Genomic DNA, 20,897 nt, shown 5'->3' on the forward strand with positions numbered 1-20,897 from the left:
GTTTTTTTTTTCGGCAGCCATCGTGGCCTACCGGGAGCTCCTTTTCGGGGGCCAAATCTGCGTGCTTTGAGGCCAAAATACAAAATAAAAATAACGATAGCACAGTAAGTAAATAGAATTAAACTTGCAACAATGCTAAAATGATCACTTAGCGTTGTTGAAGTCTGGGCAATGTCCTACAATAGAATCGTTGCACCACGCATTAACTGCTTTATCGGGATTGTAATCCAGGACTATTCAAACGACACTCGCACGAGCGTCTCTAATGTGGCTGATTTTAAAGAAGTTCGCCACTCCCCTAAAATTCTTTTTAGCAATGAAAAACAACGTTCGACATGACTGTGTTGATGATGACGGCAAGGTAATAAAATAGGTATTTCGATGATGTGAAGGACATTACTAAAAGAAGCATAATTTTTGCAAAATATGATCAAAAAATGTTTTCCCCTCGGATGTCAACTAACTTAGTTCTCCTTTTTAACAACGGTTCAATGTCCGACAACATCGAATCGACATAAAAACGACAATATTGCCAGCCGATGTAAATTAGCACTTCGGATTAAGACTTTGTTAAAATAAACGTCGGGAATTACAAACAAGACTTACAGCGCTGGCGATCGCAGATGGATATATTCCATCAATAACAAATATTCCCGCACAATGCAACAGTGGCGATTAGGCTATGAGGCGCTGACCTAATTTTGCGTCACTCTTTGATAGCCTACTACATGTTTTCGACCGTTAATCCACGATCATTCTATTGCGAAATTACATAATTGGCTAGAAGAGACCGGCGGCCAAACTTGGCCGATTGAGGAGGTAGCACCAGCGGTCATTCAAGCACTATTTAGCGGCCATGGCCGCAGGTTGTTTTAAGGCTTGACAGTAGGTTACATCATTATAACATAGCATGGTGCCCTTCTTTGTATACCGGATTATCATTATCGCTATATTTTATCTTAAGAATTGAAAAGAAATTGGCCTTTTAGTAAACAAAAGTGCCCTTATTTTGTAATCTTGCCCCCCCCCCCCCAGTCACAAATCGTTCCGGCGCCCCTGCAGACTTGCTACTTGACCCAAGTTTGCACTTGCAAGCTGTCTTTGTGCAGGAAGCATGACGTTTGCAGTTTAAAAGTAAGTTTTCTGAATACACAGATTACCACACTGCTGTTGAATTGGACGATAATATTGCAAATCCAGCTCTGTTTTTCTTATATGAGCAAATAAATTTAAAAAAAGCATGTGTAGCTATTTTAAAGCAATCTAATCTACAGCAATAGAGATTCTTTCTTTTCTTGCCGGAAAATTGGTTCAAATAAACAATCTGTCTTGTGATTACCTTTTGTCACTATTGCATTACAATGACACGTTATTCTTTTAACGTAACTGCAGCATACTGAACGCTGTAGCATACAAAAGAAATTGATATAAAACAGGTAAGCTACTGGCCTACTGTACTGTAACATTTATATCCGCTTTACAAAAATTGTTGTTCTCTAATAGCATTAATTTAAAAAACAGGCCTAAAAATCACTGAAAAAGTTTGTCACCTGCTCAAACAAGGTATGGCAGAGTATTGCAGCAGGCTGGGGTAATTTGATGCGTTAACTAGCTTCTGCGGTATTTCTGCGGCTGCCTCAAGCTTGTGAGATCTCGCTAGCTTGTCTCATGTATTCTACGCTTCTGCTTGTGTCAGAACGATTGACAATTGAGATTAAATTATTTTGCGGCGCAAGTTTAACCTAAAAAAAGAAAGTGAATCTGACATTGATTCAAAAACTAGTCTGACTTGCTGTGATCAATTTGCAGTGATTGTAGGCTACGCCGTTCGCAAAGGAATCCAAGGCGCCAGACAATGGCTAAATGCCATTTCCTGCAATCACAATGTAGAAAACTGCAAGTGAAATGTGAAACGAAATATTGCTTGGTTGAACTACGTGCTGACATTATCATATTCTTGTACAATGCTGATTCCTGAATCTGGTTGGTTTATTCTAGTTGAGCTAGAAGGCATGAAGTCTCTTGTTCTTGCAATGGAATGACATCTACAGCACATTCTACCGTACAGTCTACACAAAACTCTATTTCAAAGAAATAACTTTCCCATTCTAAGAAATCTGTTCTTAGTTTAATCGTTGTGATAATTTTGGACGCTGAAATGGTTCTTTGTTGTCTCGTTTATGAGCTTATGAATTAATGCTAAAACTATTGATTAATAAATAATAACTATAATTAAATGCTATCAACTAGCGTTTATGATTGACAAAAAGTGTTTTTTCTACACAGCTGAAGTATAATAGGCTAAAACTATTAAAAAGCGATTATATTCTGGGGTGAAAAACGTTTTGCAGTAATTTTTAGGTGTACATGATTCCCTAACGTCTGTTGCAATGCCTAACTTGTTGACATAATGCACCTCATTTGGTTTCAATAACTCTTCTCTGAGCAAGTGTGTTTTACAGGTCCGGTTGTTACTTGAACTTAAAAAATATATCTTTTGTCCAAAAGTTTGAACCGGGCTTCAACCACTTCTTTTTCAGTCAATTTTTCAGTTATAAATTTCGCACGATATTGAAGCCAACAAATGATACCTACAACAAATGATTAACATATACTCCAGCTTTAGTTGAACAGCATTCTAGTTGGGCAATCATTTGATAAAAATCGGTGTTGGCTAATTGCAAGAATTAAATGAATTTTTGATGCAAGGAAGTTCTTTCAGCGATACTACGATGTACATTAAAGAATAACATTTAAGAAAAACACAGTTTGATACAAAAGCTTTTTTACTGAATGGAAAAGAATTCATCGAAAAGTACATTACACATCTTGTACATGGAAAACGATCACTTTTTGCCAATAGTACAACCTACTAAAAATAAAAATACTTTGGTACAGTAGCTGTGCTTCAAGACAGAGATATTTTTAGAAAGAAAAGTCCTTTCAAGATTCAAGTGGAAACAGCAGCGGATTCAATAGCTACACTCAGATCCATATACAGATACACGACCAAGAATCTTGCATGCAAATAAATGACTGTGATAGCATTTAAAATCTTGTGTCTTTAGACTTTTAAAGCTGGTGACGCAATATTTGCGTGCAGTTTGGCATTGTTGGAAGCGAATTTTATTTTGTTGAAATGACATTCTTCACTCAGAAGCTGAATTCAACACAATACAGAACAAGGCCTGAAAAAACTTCAGAACTTTAATTTTGAAATATTTTTATTCTAAAGTGAAGTGAGTCGCAATGTAGGCTATTGATTTGCTTGGGGTATTCATTATTGCCATAATTATGGACAAAGTTTTCAAAATTAAAACGTAGAGCAAAAAGTTGGGTCGGTATAATATTTCGTCTTCACTCTACATGCCGCAGCGTTTAATTTCACTATAGAGTAGTGTTTCTTTCAAAATATGGTATATGCCTTCGCACTGCTAGGCCAATTTAACAAACTTTATAGACTCCACAAACGAAACATAAACTCAAAACCACAATCTAATTTCTATGTTTGGACTTAATGCTGAACAAATACGAGTATTCAACCGCACAAAAAGAAGCTGAAACAAAAGGTAGAGGCTATCTCAATTCTCATTGCCTTATGTTAGGTGTGGTGTGGGCAATGAACTATCATTATTGCAATTCCAAAGCTGGTTTCATGTAGGTTATTCATGCCGTTTTAGAAGTGACAAAACCTATTTTCCTTGCAAAAACTTCTCTTGAAAGCATATTGAAAAAACATGAACATAATGCATCAATAGAACTGACTCGGCCGCATTGTCGAGTGGTGAGGGCCCTGGAACGACGTTCGAAAGGGCGCCGGTTCGATACCGCTCAAGAACAAGCGGCTGTGTTTTTGGTAAGACACTTAAAGGTATGCCTGAAGGTGGTCACGAAGATTGGCTTCCTTGTCTTCCCGTCCACTTAATCCAAATCTTCTATCACCGGATGTAAGCCTGGATGCGACAAACAAATAATAGACCCCAGATAAAATATGACTCACCTCTAGCCTTATTTACCTCTGGTATTGAAATATATCGCTGACATTTATCATCCAACTTTGACAAAAAGTCAAGACCATGCACCTGAGGGTTTTTTTCTTCACCACAGTATTATCACATGGAAAATGAACTAAATAATTATTTTCTCTGTTTCGATTCAAAGTTGTAGACTAGCCTACTTTTTCAGCAAAACCTTGATTCTTGTTTGAGCCCCCGGAACAGAGAGTTTAACTTTTGTTCATTTCGACGCCAACAGCGTTTATTACGTTTTTACTCACTTTTTTGTTACTATTGAGCTACTGCATCTTCTGACTGCAGAATTTGATGTCTATGATCTGACCTTTCCTTTCCTCTTTCCTGATGTATTTGGAGAATAACAAATTCATTTTTGAAGTTTGCAGAAAACCTTAAACATAAGAGAGCTGCTCACTCTTGAGACTTTTGGTATCTGGTTTTCAAATTGATTGGCATTGTAAATTTAATTAAATTTTAGCTTATTAAATAAAATGCAAATTGCAGGAATTTGGCCTAAAAACTTATTGTTCTTGTTACTAGTTATTATTGATACGACTGATAGATTACGGACATGACATTGCTTTCATTATCTGCTGAACTGAAGCTGAACTAATCTAACCATTTATAGCACATTGTAACTAATAGCGCATGTATGACTTGAAGTTAATGACAGTGACAGTCAAATTTTAGTTCATTAACGGCTTGATTACTTTATTTATTTATTACTTACCGCCTATGAAGATTCTGCAATCTGCCTTAACCTTTTCAGACAAAGCTAAATGTTCACCACCAGGCGCGGATCTATGGGGGGGGACCCCCCCGAAATTTTGTGAAAAAATGTTGAATGGTTTGATATGCTTCTAAACAGCTGATATTAGTCCCACAGCGGACTTACAACCCCCCCTTTGGCACGCGTGTGACGTCACGATATTGAGAATGATGCTTTCAGTCCCCATGTCTCTAAAACAAAGTTTGCCTAATTTTAAGCGAAACTGCATTAAAAAGAGCGAGTTTTGCCAATACCAATCATTCAAACATCTCAGCCAGGAATTAGCAACAAGAAAACATAGAGACTTAGCTTTATTACCGAAAAAATGCCGAAGAAAACATGATCTTATCCTTTTGCAAGGCCACCGGACAGCACCATTTTACAGGAATATTAATACCCATATTTTTGTTGAAAATGCTCTCAGAATGCACCAAATTCAAAGTAAATTTTCAAAATTTTCTGGGGGAGGCCCCCCAAATCCCCGCCGCTGGGTGTCACCTTTGGCAAACACGCCGGCGGGCGAAGCCCGACGGCCTTCAAAACCCCCCAAATTCCTAGCTACACCACTGATTGTTCATATCTGTTTCATCTTTTTCTTACTTTTTAGTTTATTTTCAAATTTTCTGGCCTCCCCCAAAAGAAGCTCCTAGATCCGCGCCTGTTCACCACACTTGTTTAAGGTCTGGTGAGATGCCAAATATTGCCTAACGTCCTGATATATATTGCTCAACACGTTTACAAATCATAGGTGCTGCAGCTTAGCAAAGTATTTCCAATGTGAGATTTGATAACAAAGCTGCTGGTTGTCTTATCTTATACCTACATTTCTTTTTACAGTTTGCTCTATTGAATTTTTCACCTACGTATCTCTTCCAGAGTTCAGATACTAATTTGAAAATAAGCAATACGCTTTTATAAGCTGTTTTTTTCAAAACTAAGTATAAAAATTAATCTCACACAAGCAAGCTCAATATTTTAAATAATATTTCTACCTGCTATGTTGCTAACATATTGCATCTACTGTCTTATGAAGCTGCATCAGTGTCATAATTTAGTGAGTTAATAAATTTTCACATAAATAAATCATAAATCACTTTCACTCCTTTAATCATTTCCTGAGCTAAGGTCACATTTTCATCAAATCTTATTATATTTTTGGCGTGTCCATGTAGCATTTTCAAAATCCCACATTGCCCTGGACGAGGTCCAATCAGCGACCTGATTTCTACCTTTTTTCAACTGTGGATTTTTGCATCACATCTTTGTCAAATTGCGAAAGTTTTCGAAAATTTCGAGCATTATTTGCAGTTTCTGTGCCCAAGCTCAGCAATGCATTTGTAGCTTGCTTCAATCTACTGAAGTTGAAGCTGAAGGCATTCCATCAGTTAAAGTCTCAAAACGACAGATTTCTGTAATCACTGACTTTTTTAAACAGTTGTTGTGTCTGGCTTATTCAGAAGCATGCATTTTGATGCCTAATTAGTATCCAATAAGCAGGAAATGAAAATGATACGTCGCCTTTTTCATTTCTTATTATATTTGTCATTTGAATGGTCGTTGTTTGACGGGCTGTGATAAATATAAATCTTGACAGCTCAAAGCACAATAACTGGTATACATTCTCATATCACGATTTTTGGATTGTTTTCATATAAATTTGTTGTTTTTGCGTTCAAAGATGTTGCATAGACGCAATAGTTAGTCAGTCTTCTGATTTCAAGCTGGCGACAATGCCTTGCTTTGTTTTGCTATTTGCTGGGTCTGCTAACATTACTTCATATTCCAGCAATGTCAAACAAGTGCAAATATTTTTGTGATTATTACATTTTTTAATGAATTGAATACTGAAAACCTTAGGTGTTCATCAGGACAATTATCGTTTTTAGCACTAGTTGCAACGTTCATCTAATGAAAGTGAAAATAAAAGTAACAACAAACAGGTTGATCTATTGCTTCACTGGACGCTTCGCGCACCATGACAATGCGCACCATGACAATGCGCATCCTCAGGTCGAAAAACATACAAAATAAAATTTACAAAGTTATATACTGCAGTGCGGTTGAAGGCAAGAAAAAACGAAACTAACATTATTTTAAAGACTGGCCAAAGATGTGTGAGCGGTTACTTTCCACGTTAAATTACGTAAAAACTTCCAACATTGAACATAAATTCGAAGCAGTGGAGAATGACAGAAATTCTATTTAGACGAAATTAAATTACGATAACGTTTTCAACTGTGTTCAAATGGGCATGAAGCCTGCGTGTCAGGACAATAACGATTTATAAGCTTTCAGTAATAGATTTTCCTCGTTCCTGTTGAATAATTTTACGTAATTTAACGTGGAAAGTAACTGCTCACACATCTTTGGCCAGTCTTTAAAATAATGTTTGTTTTATTTTTTCTTGCCTTCAACCGCACTGCAGTATATAACTTTGTAAATTTTATTTTGTATGTTATTCGCTCTGAGGAAGGGCATTGTCATGGTGCGCGAAGCGTCAGTGAAGCCATAAATCAACCTGTTTGTTGTTGCTTTTATTTTCACTTTCATCAGATGAACGCTGCAACTAGTTTTTTAACCCTTTGCGGTCAACAGGCGAGTCTGGCTCGCCTTTTCAAAATTGCCGATTTAGTCGTAAGGCGAGTATAGCTCGCCTTTTCCTAAAATTCGACTTTGCACATTCGTAAGGCGACCGTTTCTTGCCAAACGTAAATTTTCGGCAAAACAAGCATACTTGCTATGAAAATATGTTGCTATTACTTCTCTTAGAGGATCAAAGCATGCGAAATAAAAGTAGTTGTGGTTGGTCAACCAAGCAAATCTAGTTGTCAGAAAACCTACTGTAGTTGTGTTGAAAGTGAACTGTGCAGAATTTCACGTTGCGTAATACCACGTGATAACAAGGCATTGGTAGGCTGCGAAACTGAATAAAGTGGAAACCACGTGTACCTTAGTTGGCAGTGGCATACCGTAGGGTAGGCCAGGGCCGGATTTAACTGATAGAGGGGGGCCGGGGCACTTTTAGATTGGGGACCCCCCTGCAAAAATTTTTTTCGCGCCTACGGCGAGAAAAACCAACTCTGCACAATGCACAGCATTTTGCAGAAACTTCAAAGGCTGAAAGAAAGAAAAAATAACACAAAATCACATTTTTCCACGTAGAGGGGCCCTTCAAAAGTCGGGGGGCCCGGGGCACCTGCCCCCCCTAAATCCGGGCCTGGGGTAGGCTGCTGCAAGCTTTCGCAAACATATTGTGGCTACTTGTTCAGGCTAAAGACGGTCACTGTAGCTTTAGCACAACTTGGAATACTCATTGAATTACGTTTCACAAAATATATGAGTGGAGTGGACAGAGCCGATCACTACTGTGGAAGTTATGCGTTTTTGAGGAAATCAGCTAAGTGGTGGCGCAAGATGTTTTTTTGGTTACTTGAAGTGGGTATTGCCAATGGCTTTTTATTGTACAACATCAACAGGGAACAGCAAGGTTTGAATGCTGCAAGACACAAGACTTTCCGTAAAAACCTTGTTACACAGCTGGTAGGAAGTGTCCGAAACAAAAATTCAAGAAGACACGGAAAGCATTGCGACGAGCTGGAAACTGAACGACTTTCTGGGCGTCATTTTATTGCAAAAATTCCCAATGGAAGAGCAAAAGGATTGTGCAGTGATAGAAAGATGAAACGAATTCAGACCGGCTACCACTGTGAAACATGTTCGAGATAACCTGGGTTACATCCAGAAAAATGCTTCACAAAATATCACACAGAAAAAAATACAAATGACTCTCTTTGAAACTAATAAATTGTATTTGAATAAGAAACTGAAGAAGCAGTTTTTATTGTGGTGAAATCTTGATCAATAAATTACACAAGTTATCGTACCTGGCTCATATCATTTGCTTACAATCATTATGTACTTTTGTATATAGGCTACTTCAAATATGCAATAATCGAGTTATTTGAATTCTATTTGAATAAGAAATTGAAGAAGCCGTCTTTATTGTGGTGAAAACTTGATCAATAAATTGTAACACAAGTTTCCGAACCTGGCTCATATCCTTTGCTTACAATCATTATGTACTTTTGTATATAGGCTACTTCAAATATGCAATAATCGAGTTATTTGAATTCTATTTGAATAAGAAACTGAAGAAGCCGTTTTTATTGTGGTGAAAACTTGATCAATAAATTATACAAGTTTCCGAACCTGGCTCATATCATTTGCTTACAGTGATTATGTACTTTTGTACTTCAAATATGCAATAATCGAGTTATTTGCTAGTTATTTCGAAAACGACTAACAAACGCACATAGGGAAATTTGTAGACGACCGCAAAGGGTTAATGAATCTTGCTGGTTTTTTTAAACTTCTTATTTGTCCAAATATGTAACATAAAAGTAACAAATCTATCCATTTTTATCACGACACAATTTGACGCAGAAGCTAGTTTCTTTAATGGAAAAAAATAGCATTGAAAACGTGGATTGTACATCGAAAGCAGTCAATTTTATGCTTATACTAAAAACACTCTAGTGGATATGTTTCAAGAAAGGGATACTTTTGGACGTTTAAAAAAAATTTTGTAGTTTGTTTTAAAACAAATAAAACTGCACGCCAGTACATTATAACATTAGTCGTTTAAAAATATTAGGTGCAAAGTTTTTAACCTCTTGTAACTCTTACATTTACTTGATACGCAACGCTTAAGAATTGTTATCGATCTATTCGTTGATACGCAATAAAAACATGACGTTTTAAGCCATTTGGAGATGCAGCTAATATCCTTTCAAAGTAAGTTATGCATAGAAGCCAGTAGATAGGGGAGGGTTACCAAACACTCTTTTTTGAGTTCGTCTTGTGCTTGCTCTTTCAATGATTTAGAAGAAGGATGCAAAGGAAGCTAATCTTGTATCTTCCTATGAACATGACACTGTAATTGTTTTTTCAACTCTAGGAGCAATCCCCTTTGGCGTGATTATCGAACCGATGTCTCGCAATCCTATCGAAGGTTGAGTAAACGTACCTGTCGATGAACCAGGCGGCGAACGCTGTGTTCTGTGATTACCTACCTCCTGTGTCGTTCGGATTCTTGGCATACATGTTGATTCGCAAAGTCTAACGAATCTAATGGAACCATCGTGAAATTAACTTTTCCATTTCACTAGATCTTCTGTTTCAAACAACATCGAAAAGCATGGCAAATACTTTCAGTATAGCCGAGTGGTGAGAGCACTGGTGCGGCATTCGAAAGGGCGCCGGTTCGACACCGCTCAAGAGCATGCAGCTGTGTCTTTGGCAAAACACTTTAAGACATGCCTGAGTGGACACAAAGACTGGCTTCCTTGCCTTTCCTTCTACAGTACTTAATTTCTAAACCTTCAACCACTGGGCGTAAGCCTGGCTACGACACACACAATACTTTCAGTACATAGTGCTTATGTTTGTTTTAAATATAGCACAAATGCGAAAAGTGACAAAAATATGCAACAGTATCTGCTTTTAATAAAAAGCTTCAAGATTAGCACAATTATAAATAAACATCGAAAATACGTATCAGCACACATTTAGCAACAATTGCGGAAGTAATTTGGTCTTTTTAGACATGGTATGCTATCTAGGACAGGTGTATCGTTAAGTAAGCGTTTTAAAAGTGATGTGATATTCAGTAGTCATGTAGTTTTTGTAACCATTTTGATTGGAATGCAGAATAAGAAAAGTGATTGTAAGACAGCTAAGTCATGAAAGACAATCATGTAAACGAATTCGTTTATCGATGGTTTGCTTGCATTAATTGGTGCTTCAAAGCTCACAAAAATTCTGTAAATTGTTTCGACAACAAATCACAAAAGTAAATGAATACGTTTCTTGAAAAATAGAAAGACTGATAAAAACCGACGCTCACATGTGATGAGGTGATGGCGCCACATAACGGCCTGAATTAAAAGCAGAGGCTCGATAAAAATCTTGCGACAGCGAAGTTGAAGCCACAGGCCATCGCACTGACGGATGCATTACTTTTAACAAATCAGAGCCTTGATATAGCAATGGTGGGGGTCCGTGATTGCGTATTTTAGAAGCGATAAAATAATTCAATAAAACATCACTGCTGGGGTTTGCAAAAGATGCAACGAGAGGTGTCAGAACTGTTGGTGCATCACTGCATTTTGGTTTGGTAATTTCCGCAATACTATGACGCAATTTTGCACGTTTTGACGTCTTCAAACTCAAGTCGAGAGGTTGATTTGGATCCGTTATTGTTTCTGATACCTTGTTGGTAGGAAGTGTTTCAAACGCAGATTCAGACCGCTGATCTCTTTTTCTCTTTCGCATTGAAAGATCATAAGCTGCTTCTTCGTTTTGAGTTTTCAGCGCACCAGAATTTAAACTCGAGGAAGAAAATGACAATTTTTTTTGTTGAAAAGATTTTTTAACTAAACTCTGTTGCAACTGCATTGTGTAAATTGTAGGAGTCTGAGAAATGGCACGGAAACGTTGATTATTCACATTTCGATGATCATCGAAGATTTTTTCAGGTTGCGAAGTCTGGATGTTCACATTCAGTGATCTATTAACTCCCTCATCAGGACTCGCTGATCCTCTGGAGCTGTTGTCATCCGCAGAAATTTTGCGTGTCTTATCTTTCTTCTCTGAAACTTGAGGAGCTAAGATCAACTGATGCTTGACATGGGCATGCTTTCGCCTGTTCGAATCCCGTCTAAAACGACGTTTGCAGACAGGACAAGGGTAAATTGCTTTTTGAATCCTCCCCCCGGTACAATTTGCTGGCGATCTGTTTGAAATTGTAGTCATATCGTTTTTTGATTCACTCTCTTTGCAGGATGTTGTCAACAGAAATGAGTTTTCAGGATTCAGTTCAGAAGATTTCAAATTTACTACAATAGCTTTATCAGATCCGTCTGTAACAAAAATAAGTGTTTATTAGAAAATACAATAATTACATTTTTATAAGTAGCCAACCAATATGAATACAGACTTTGCTAATGACAAGGTTAAACTTTTTTACTTTAAAATATCGTCACCTAAAGAAGGCTGCCATACATGTAAAAGCAAAAAAAAAATGATAACAGCAATTTTGATATTTTTTTTAATGCGATTTTACTTTTTGATCATTTGCAAGAAACTCAAATTACGTGAAATGGTTTTGCATTTCCGCATTGCTTTGTGTTTGACGACCATTGACGGAAAGGAACTGTTCTTTGTCTGTTGATATGACGCACTTTTTTTACAAGCGCACACAGCTTCCGTGAATTTACAATAAGTAAACAAATGCTCTATGAAATCATGTGACAATATCAGGAAGTTACACGCCTTTCAACGTCACTGATTACTTGTTGCACAAAAAAGCTACTAGAAGGGCCATGACTAATAAGGTGGCAAAGGCCTTCGGTTTCGAATTTGCAAAGCAGAATTCCTGGAAGAGTTGTGATCACGATGCTTCAGTTCTCAAAACATTTCAGGAAAGTTCATATATGAAAATAATTTGAGCAAAGTCTCGTGATGATATTTTGTTGCTTTATTATTTGCTTTAATGTAACATCACAGTTTAGGCTGTATTTTTTTGCACAAGAATTAATTCCAAGTCAACTTTTATTCCGTTTTTCATACTACAGCCTATTTCACTTGTAAATCTGAATTCAAGCACTTTGTAGCAAGTTGAGGTTATTACAGTCTTTCGTTTCAGTACAAATCTAGAGCTTTTGGCTAAAAGAGCGCACAGCAGAGTTTTAGTAATACGAAGTAACCTGCATCCGTACGAAAATCTAATGCGTTTTTGCTTCTGCTCACAAACAAATTCGTTTTTTAGTGTATTTTTTAGCCTTTAAAATTTTTGTTTTGGAAAACTTCTGACCTGACCGTGTACTTCAGTATAAACCAAATCGTAGTTATATGAAAAATCACATTATCAGCTAAAAGCAAAAACAACAATGATGATGATAGGCTACCTGGTTTGTAAAATACGGTAATTTGAGTTTTATAATTGTGAAAGCATTTATCAAAATCGTACTAACTCTTCGCCTCCGTTTTAACATTCTATTCTCTACATCAAACATATCTGCATTTCTTATATTTGTGGCAGCTCCATTGCTGTTTAGTTACATAAAAAAAACGACCGCAATAAATAGTCTGTATAATCTGCGTAGTAGGCTCGTTGTTTTCGCAAAAGCAAAGTGTTATTCAAAACAAACTAACTTCTCGAGTACTTTACTCTAACCTTGTTTAAAGCTTATGAAGAAAGTTCTGGAGTGACTGAGTATATATACACATGCATCACAAGAGCGAAACGCATGTTACGCTATTGCGCAAGTAGTTACATAGTTGAGATTGCTTGAAAATGCGTAACAACATGACAGTGCGTAATAGCGTGCGTAACGTGTAACGTAGGCGTGCGTGGCGTGAACGCTGGAATGTAAGCCAAAGAGCCATGCTACCCTTTTTGAAACAATGGATGGCTGTGTAACTCATGCATAGTCACATCAAAGCGGCATTTTGTACAGCCTACGCACGCTTGCTAAGCACGTTTTACGTCTTGTTACGGTTCATTGCACTTTCCCACAGCTCAATGAAAACGGAAGTTGCGGTTACCATTGTATGGCGTAAGCTGTTGACGTTAGACAGAAAACCTTTGACCAACCAAGCAATTGTTGGCTGGGATCTCACGAACATGTTTGAATGAGAAACGTCTAAGCACGCCTTCTTTACGCATCACAGCACAACAATTACGTCACCGTATGCTAACAGGAGCGAGTTATTTATAGTATGTTACATTGTACATTTGATATAATATATTACAATTTTCAAATCAATATTAATCTGCATAAATCACTGTTATTTTAAATGTCGAAATTTCTATTCTTATCATACTTTCGCTCTTCCTTTTGAGTTTGTAATTTAATGAATCACAAGTTTTCAAAATGGGGATTTTTCTAAAGGGGATGAAAGAAAAATACTTATTTTCCATTATTTGAAAGAATAAAGCAACATACAGCCACGTACAGTTGCGCTTAGTGTCAACTGTAAAGGTTAGAATTTGCAACATCGTACAAATTATTGTGAATTTTTTATTGGGTGTAAAATGTATAATAATGGCAACTTTGTATGTCTATCATGAAAAAATAAAAGGTTAGAAGTAAAGTAAACCCGTATAGCTCTCTCTGCGGGTAGGTTCAACCTTGCCACCATTAAACTTTTGAGCCCTGACTTTACATTCCGAAGCACCTTCTATCTGTTAAACACACAAACACAATAAAAACTAAGAAGTTTTTACATTTTTATCGCCGCTGTTGCAATAAAATACGGCAGAATGTGGCAACAAATACAATGTTTTCAAAAGTTATATTTAGCCGCAACCTATGGTGCAATAAACTTAAAATTTGGGTTGATGGCAATTAGTTGCTTTGTGATTTTGATTGCACCACATCATTCAATAAGTTTCATAACTTATATTCGTGTTTAGTAATTCCTTTGTGAGCAGCAGTCGCTTTACGGGTGTGTAAACCTATAAAATGCATGTTGCGGCTAGGTCGACGTATTCAACACTTACTTTAAGCCACAAGTATTTTAACTCAAGTCACCATGCGGAGTTTTGCGTTATATAATTTTACAGGAAAAAATCTTGATAAATTTCTTGATTAAATTTTTTTTCTATTTTATGAAAATAAAAACTGTTCAATGTGCTTGTGCTTTGTACAAAAAAATTGTATTAGTTATCATTCATTGTTATCTTACCTAGTTTTACATGTTTGCAGTAGCTGATCTAGAGAAAATATCCGGAAGCGAAAAAGCTTCAAAAAAAGGAAAATAAACAATAAAAAAATTAAGATGAGAAAATAGAAAGTATGCTATAGGACAGGGCTTCTCAAACTATGGGTCGCGACCCCAAATGGGGTCGCGTAATAAAATTTTGGGGTCGTAATGAAATAGTTTAATTTAGTCTAGTGCCGGTAGGTTGTAGTCTTGCCATGATGTCAATTGACCGCAACCGTCGGTGTGAAAAAAGTTTAAAGCAATTACAAGATTAATTGACTATGGACCAGTGGTTAGGTTCCGTAGACTCATGTGGTAATAATGGAAGCTCAAAGAAAGCAATAGATAAGTCAAAAAGAAAATATAATGACTCATTTTCGCAATATGGATACTTCAGTAAGAGAATTATAAAGTAAGCCAAAAAGAACCGAAACAAATTGAGACAAAAGAACTAACCCCGTTTTAATGTCATTAACGTGGATGTCCCCATAATGGGGTTGCATAGAAATATATTTTTCAAAATGGGGTCGCAGAACAAAAAAGTTTGAGAAGCCCTGCTATAGGAGGTTTGAGGGCTTTCCTCAAATAATTTTGACAATTTTATTTTGTTTTGATCGCTTTTTGGGTGTTTTGGACCCAATACACTTCCTTTCCTTTGGGACGCATATTTTCTATTTAACCAAAATCATCTAATTAAAATTTCTATTTTTGTATAAATTAGAGCTGCAAAGTTTTAGTTTAAAATTGAACTTCAGCTGCAAATCATTTTTCACATAAACACAGAAAGATTTTTATAATTTAGTTTTTGACAACGTTCTGTACAGTCTTATATCATAAGTTACAAACGAATTTGCACCACGGAGTACGTGATACAACTAGGCTAATAAATATTAAGGAGAATGGAGGCGCCACTGGCAAAAACGTTTTGAATCCGATAATCCATCACTGCAATTTGACTTTGTGCGTCTGAAACGCGAAATAAAATCATGAAATAATTAATTAAACTGCCATGGGCAGAGAGGGCTTTTTCTCAAGCCGTAGAAAATTTCAAGGAAACAAGCAAAGATGGTCCTGTAACCGGTGGTGAAATCTTTCTAAAATGACTGAGACTTTTGATAAATTCTTATTTCTGTTCGAATTAACGTGTACTTTAAAAGGTCGTCGCTAATTAATTGGATACGCTACTGTATTACATTGTATTATAATCACTGAAATCATATTGAATTGATATTAATAACAATACCGTCTATTAATTTTCAGTGCTTATCTAAGTACTGTAAATTAGTATACTTCGGTAGATGTTCATTGTGATGGCTTTTTTGCTTTGAACATTAAGTTAAAGAATCCAAAACGTTTGCTCGTAAAATCGGACAGTTTATGAAAAATAAATTTGATGTGGACGTTTTTCCTGTTTATAAAACATTTAAAATTAGTTCGTATTTTCAACTAAAGTCCCAGACGCCTTCGTCTCTCTGCTCAAATGTCGTATATTGTTTTACATGTCCGTGTGATTCGGCATTGACGTACATCGGTATGTCCACCAGACATTTGACCACGAGAGTACGGGAGCATCTGAACTTTAGAGACTTAAAGAAAAGTGCCATCAAGGACCATATCATGGATTGTTCTTTTTGCACAGATCAAAAATTCTCTGCTGACTCATTTAAAATTTTACGCAAAGGCAAATCCCAATTTGACACAAAAATTCAGGAAGCGTTGTTAATCAAACGCTACAATCCAAATCTAAACAAACAATTATTTGCCAGTGGCGCCTCCATTCTCCTTAATATATATCATAAGTGTTGCGGGAAATCGTCGAAAATCCGTCCAAAGTGTCTCCACCTTTCCCAGCCATATACAAGGCCATTTCACTTCACACCTTTATAACAAGATATCAATTAACTTAATCATTACATTGTTAGTTGAATGAGAAATGTGTTCATTTTGGAGTGTTAAAATATTTTTCTCAGGTTTTAATTAGCACAAAGATTTTTATTCAGCTCACATGTTGCTAAACACGTGGGTGCGCGATACCACCGGTTATGTTAATAAAATGTGATCGAGCAAGCAAAGCGAGCGAGAAAATTTTGCAATTACTAAGAAAAACAGCATGTTTTTTCTTCATTTTGGAACCGCTACTGCATTTCGGTAAGCTGCCATAAAGTTAAATTCGGTTGCTCCTTTGCAGATATGTGTCATTATGACTCATTAACATTAAAAGAATTTCAGCTTCAGTTAGGCCTTCTACAAATTTACATCAGATTGAAAAATTCTTAAGGCATGGAATTGCACGCTTTCTGTATTTTCATTCTTTTCAAGAAGATTACTTGGCTCAAAAGTATGTCAATTAATTAAAATCGAAAATCCTTCATTGCTTTATTATTCCCAACAGTTAACTCTTTTCATATTTTATTCTAAGAAGCTAATTTCTATTTGAAAAACTCTTAGTTGTTTTCTTGAAGGAAAAATTAATTTCAATAAAACAAAGTAACAAGTTTTGAAAACTAAATCGGAAGCAACAGAACTGGAGAAAAAAGGTTACCCCTGCCTAATGGAGACGCATGGCGGTTCATTACCTGAATAATTAACAGCAGCCACAGCAAGCAAACCTCATTTAAAATTAACAAGCAGCAATTAAGTACGTTAGCGTACTTTGAACTGATTTGGCTTGTTTTGCTATGCAAGATGCACGACTTTCAAACGCTAAAACGCAAACAGGAGTAGTATGCTTGAAACTTGAAAGCATATTAGCTTTTGCACAAAAACGACTGAGCCTGCGTGTGACCTAACTTAAAGAAAGTAGCCTATAGACTGGTTTCTTTATTTTAATTTTGATTTAAAAAGATTTATTCATTTTAACATGTTTGTTTACCTTTCGGCTTGTGCCATCTTTTGTGTGAGGCAAGGTTTGCAGGACATCCAAACGACTTGTTGCATTCCAAGCATGAGTATCTTTCGTTGACGATTCTCACACACTTATGCTGTGCCAACGCCATCGCATTTTCATGCGATTCCGAGCAAAGACGGCACACAAATGCCCCCTGGCCAGGTTCTAAAAACACAAAAACAAAATGGAAACATCGCTGAAATTCGAGATGCTTTATAATTGTGTGTGAATAGAAAAATTGGTTCTGAAGTTTTAGCATGCAAACTTTTGCATGCAATTCAAGTAGGCCTACACTTTTGTAACTAAGTTATGAATTCTAGGGTGATCTAGCAATGATTGAAAAGTTATTAAAGGTGCTCTTCTATATTGCGTTTATTTCACAAAAAGCAAATTTATAATTTGAAGCTGCAAATCAAAAAAAAAAAATGATACAAAAAATACCACATACGTTGTAAAATGTAATAAAATCTGTTAAGATGGTCTTAAGTGTTCTTAGTTTTCCACCAAGATATAATGCACAGATGATGTATGTCACGACAATTGTGTTGTGCTTAGATCAACATTAACCTAGTTTTAAAAGTGTTCTTGTTTTATCAAACAATAAAGAGCCCAAAATGTAGATACCAAACTCATGTTCAGCAAACAAACGTTTCGAAAACTATACTGTCTTCATCTTCAGTGTTATAAATGATATAAATAATGAAGACAGTATAGTTTTCGAAACGTTTGTTTGCTGAACATGAGTTTGGTATCTACATTTTGGGCTCTTTATTTTTTGATTAGATTAACCAGGCGTTCCAACCATTTTGCTCGTACATGTTCTTGTTTTCGCTTCGAAAAATTGATATTTCAGAGTTGACAAAGTAGATTAGACGAGGAATATTTTTTTATGACTTCAATGTGTAAGTTTTGTCGTAAAATCTAAAATCGTTTTCAAGTGTAAGTTCTTTAGAAATTCAAAAGCAAACCAACAAAGATGAAAGGCAACACTAAAACAGCCAGAACGGAATGTTGATAGCAGTTAATGTTTTTTCCTTACAGAAATATTTTTTAACTTTTGTTGGGGTTGTTTTTTGAAAATGTTAGGTTAAAGAAGCAATTTTATCAATTCCATAAAAATTTAAACGATTTAAAATCTCTGTATATCTTCATTTCAGAAAAGTTGTTCAGAGTAGCAAAATTGCGTATACAATTATAACAGAAAGAAATGCACATGCGGGCTTAGATCAGGAATAATCTTAGCGCATGAAAAAAGGTATAAATACTATAATGTTTTTTGTCAGTGATCTATTAGCCTACAGTATTTTGTCTAACTCTAACATTTTTTGACACCATAGTTTATATTTTACTATCTACAAGACCAATGTTCAACTTGCGTTGCAAACATGCATTTTTTTGCCAAGAATCAGCTTGTTTTGTGAAACTCTACTTAGTAGCCTACGTGTTTTCGCAATTTCAGTTTCGAAAGAAAAGCGGAGAAAAAAAGTAAGTCCTAAGCATACTTTGAAGCCCTTGGATTTTCGATGGCGGTTGTATGCAGGTCTTTCAAAAATAAATAAATCTGTTGACAAAAGATTTCTATGTTTATTTGGGTTATTTTTTATGTGTAGTGATATCAAAATATCTGTCGTGGTGTGCATCACGTTTATAAACATCCAATTAACTTACAACCTACACTTCCAACCTTAATATAGAACTCAGCGTTGAAAGAGAATCCATTTCAAAGGTTATTTTATTTTAGCATTGAAACTTACCTTCCGTGCCAACTTCATTGGACATCTTCATTTTCCCTGAGCCACGAGTTTCACCGAGTTGAGAGCTGAATTTCTTCACTTCTTCAATGGGTAAAATCCGAATGCCTAATGACAAACACAATTGATTGCAATGAGATTTGGTTAGACAACTTAACTTAATTTGACAAAGTTTATTTTTAGGTATTCTATTGTTTTTGTCTAGAGTGCATTGTACGGGCAACCGTACGCAATACTAAACATACTTTATTTGTTTTTATTGTGTACTTTTATCAAACAGTCTTTAATATCTTCTTCAACGCGGTGGTAGGCTATAAGTAAGCATATGGGATATCAGCCACCGCTAAAAAAGCTGAAATTATTGCCCAATTTTCAATGAAGCAAACCAACAAGCTTAATGTTATGCTGAGGGAAAGAACAATTTAGCAAAAAGATAGCGTCTCAGAGGGGTTGTAGTTGTTTTTGCACGTTAAAATTGTCGAGCTTCTTGAATAGTTATACTGTTTTCGTGAATATAAAACATAAGTATTTAAGTTAAGCGTCAAGTCTACCTAACCACCTACATTTTTAACACAAAATTATTTCAACCTAAAATTGCAGAATTACCTAAAACAGGAGAAGAGTTTTCTTCTTCCACACACTTTTGCCTTCCCATTCTCGCTTTTCGCTTTTTCTCTGGACACACGATTTCACTTCTCGGTCCTTGTGTTGAGTCATCCAAGACAAAACCATCCAACGAGTGTTTTGCTGCTTTTTGACTATTTGTTGTCGAAAAAGAATCGAATTTTCGGTTGTTACCAAAAGTTGATGAAAGTTTATCTTTAAGATGAACAGTTCCTGGAAGTGTTTCTCTTTTTATCGCTGCCTCGTTGTTTCCAATCAATTTATCTTCAATTTGAATTAAACTGTCACTGAATCTACTTTTCCCTTTTGTATTCACAACGTCACTTTGCAAACTATTAGGGCTGCACGACGAACGATATCCGGAATCAGGTGACCCTGCTTCGCTTGGTTCCATTCTGACGGTTCCGCTTTTCGAAAATCCGTTATAGAGAAAACGTTTCCACTGAACTGCTAATCATCTCTGAAGCTTTATGTGCAAGCAGTCTAATTTATTTTGCTTTATCGTACGAGAGACGAAAAAGGTTTCGTTTTAAAGGTTAGATGTCGCTAAACGCCGGCAGAGAAGTGGACTCGTCAGTTTGCTGATGCGAAAAAAAGTTAGACGCCAATAGACAAGAAGATGGCGCGTTCGGTCAAACGGCTAATAGGGTTGCTTCTTTCATTCGGTGACCATCTGCTCGAAAGTGATGTCATCTAGCACAAAAGCGTTACAAATCACTTTAGGCCAAAAGAAACACAGAGAAAGAAAATGATGGATGTGATTCCTATGTCGAGATTTGTGCAGAAGAATTTTTTTTGGGGAGGGAAATGTTATTCAAAATAAATTACAATAGTATTAAAACGGTGTAATAATATGTAGGCTAATTTTTGGGAGATCAACATAAAATTTTAATGGTTGGCGATTTTCCTCCCTTGCCGTGATTATGTCTCTAGTCTAACTGCAGAAAAAGGTATTAGTTTCACGATAAAGACTTAAACGTCTTTTTTATCCACAAAGAATAGATTTTATTCTTGTGTGCAAAATATCTTGTACATCGATGAGAAAGCACGGCAGGGAACACATAATATTTTTTTAAAAAGAAAAC

At 36.1% G+C, this 20,897-nt stretch overlaps 1 protein-coding gene across 1 annotated transcript; it reads right to left on the reverse strand.

Moving 5' to 3' along the window:
• Positions 1–10,204: 10,204 nt before the first annotated feature.
• On the reverse strand, positions 10,205–20,259 carry LOC145781266 (uncharacterized). The gene is made up of 4 exons (XM_082593042.1): positions 19,795–20,259; positions 19,192–19,296; positions 17,423–17,602; positions 10,205–11,702 (listed from the first exon to the last, which is right to left on the reverse strand). Exons 1-4 carry the CDS (start codon positions 20,204–20,206, stop codon positions 10,684–10,686), a joined length of 1,716 nt encoding a protein of 571 aa, XP_082449168.1. The 5' UTR covers positions 20,207–20,259; the 3' UTR covers positions 10,205–10,683.
• Positions 20,260–20,897: the final 638 nt, after the last annotated feature.

Source organism: Aplidium turbinatum, chromosome 12 (genome assembly GCF_918807975.1).
Source record: "Aplidium turbinatum chromosome 12, kaAplTurb1.1, whole genome shotgun sequence".
NCBI lineage: Eukaryota > Metazoa > Chordata > Ascidiacea > Aplousobranchia > Polyclinidae > Aplidium > Aplidium turbinatum.

Bases quoted from the DNA above. Each gene is read 5' to 3' on its own strand.
- LOC145781266 (XM_082593042.1), bottom strand. From the start codon at position 20,206: ATGGAACCAAGCGAAGCAGGGTCACCTGATTCCGGATATCGTTCGTCG. The intron at 17,603-19,191 runs GTAAGTTTCAAT...TTGTGTTTTTAG, and splicing joins CAATGAAGTTGGCACGGAAG to AACCTGGCCAGGGGGCATTT. The intron at 11,703-17,422 runs GTAAACAAACAT...TTTTTGTTACAG, and splicing joins AAGATGGCACAAGCCGAAAG to ACGGATCTGATAAAGCTATT.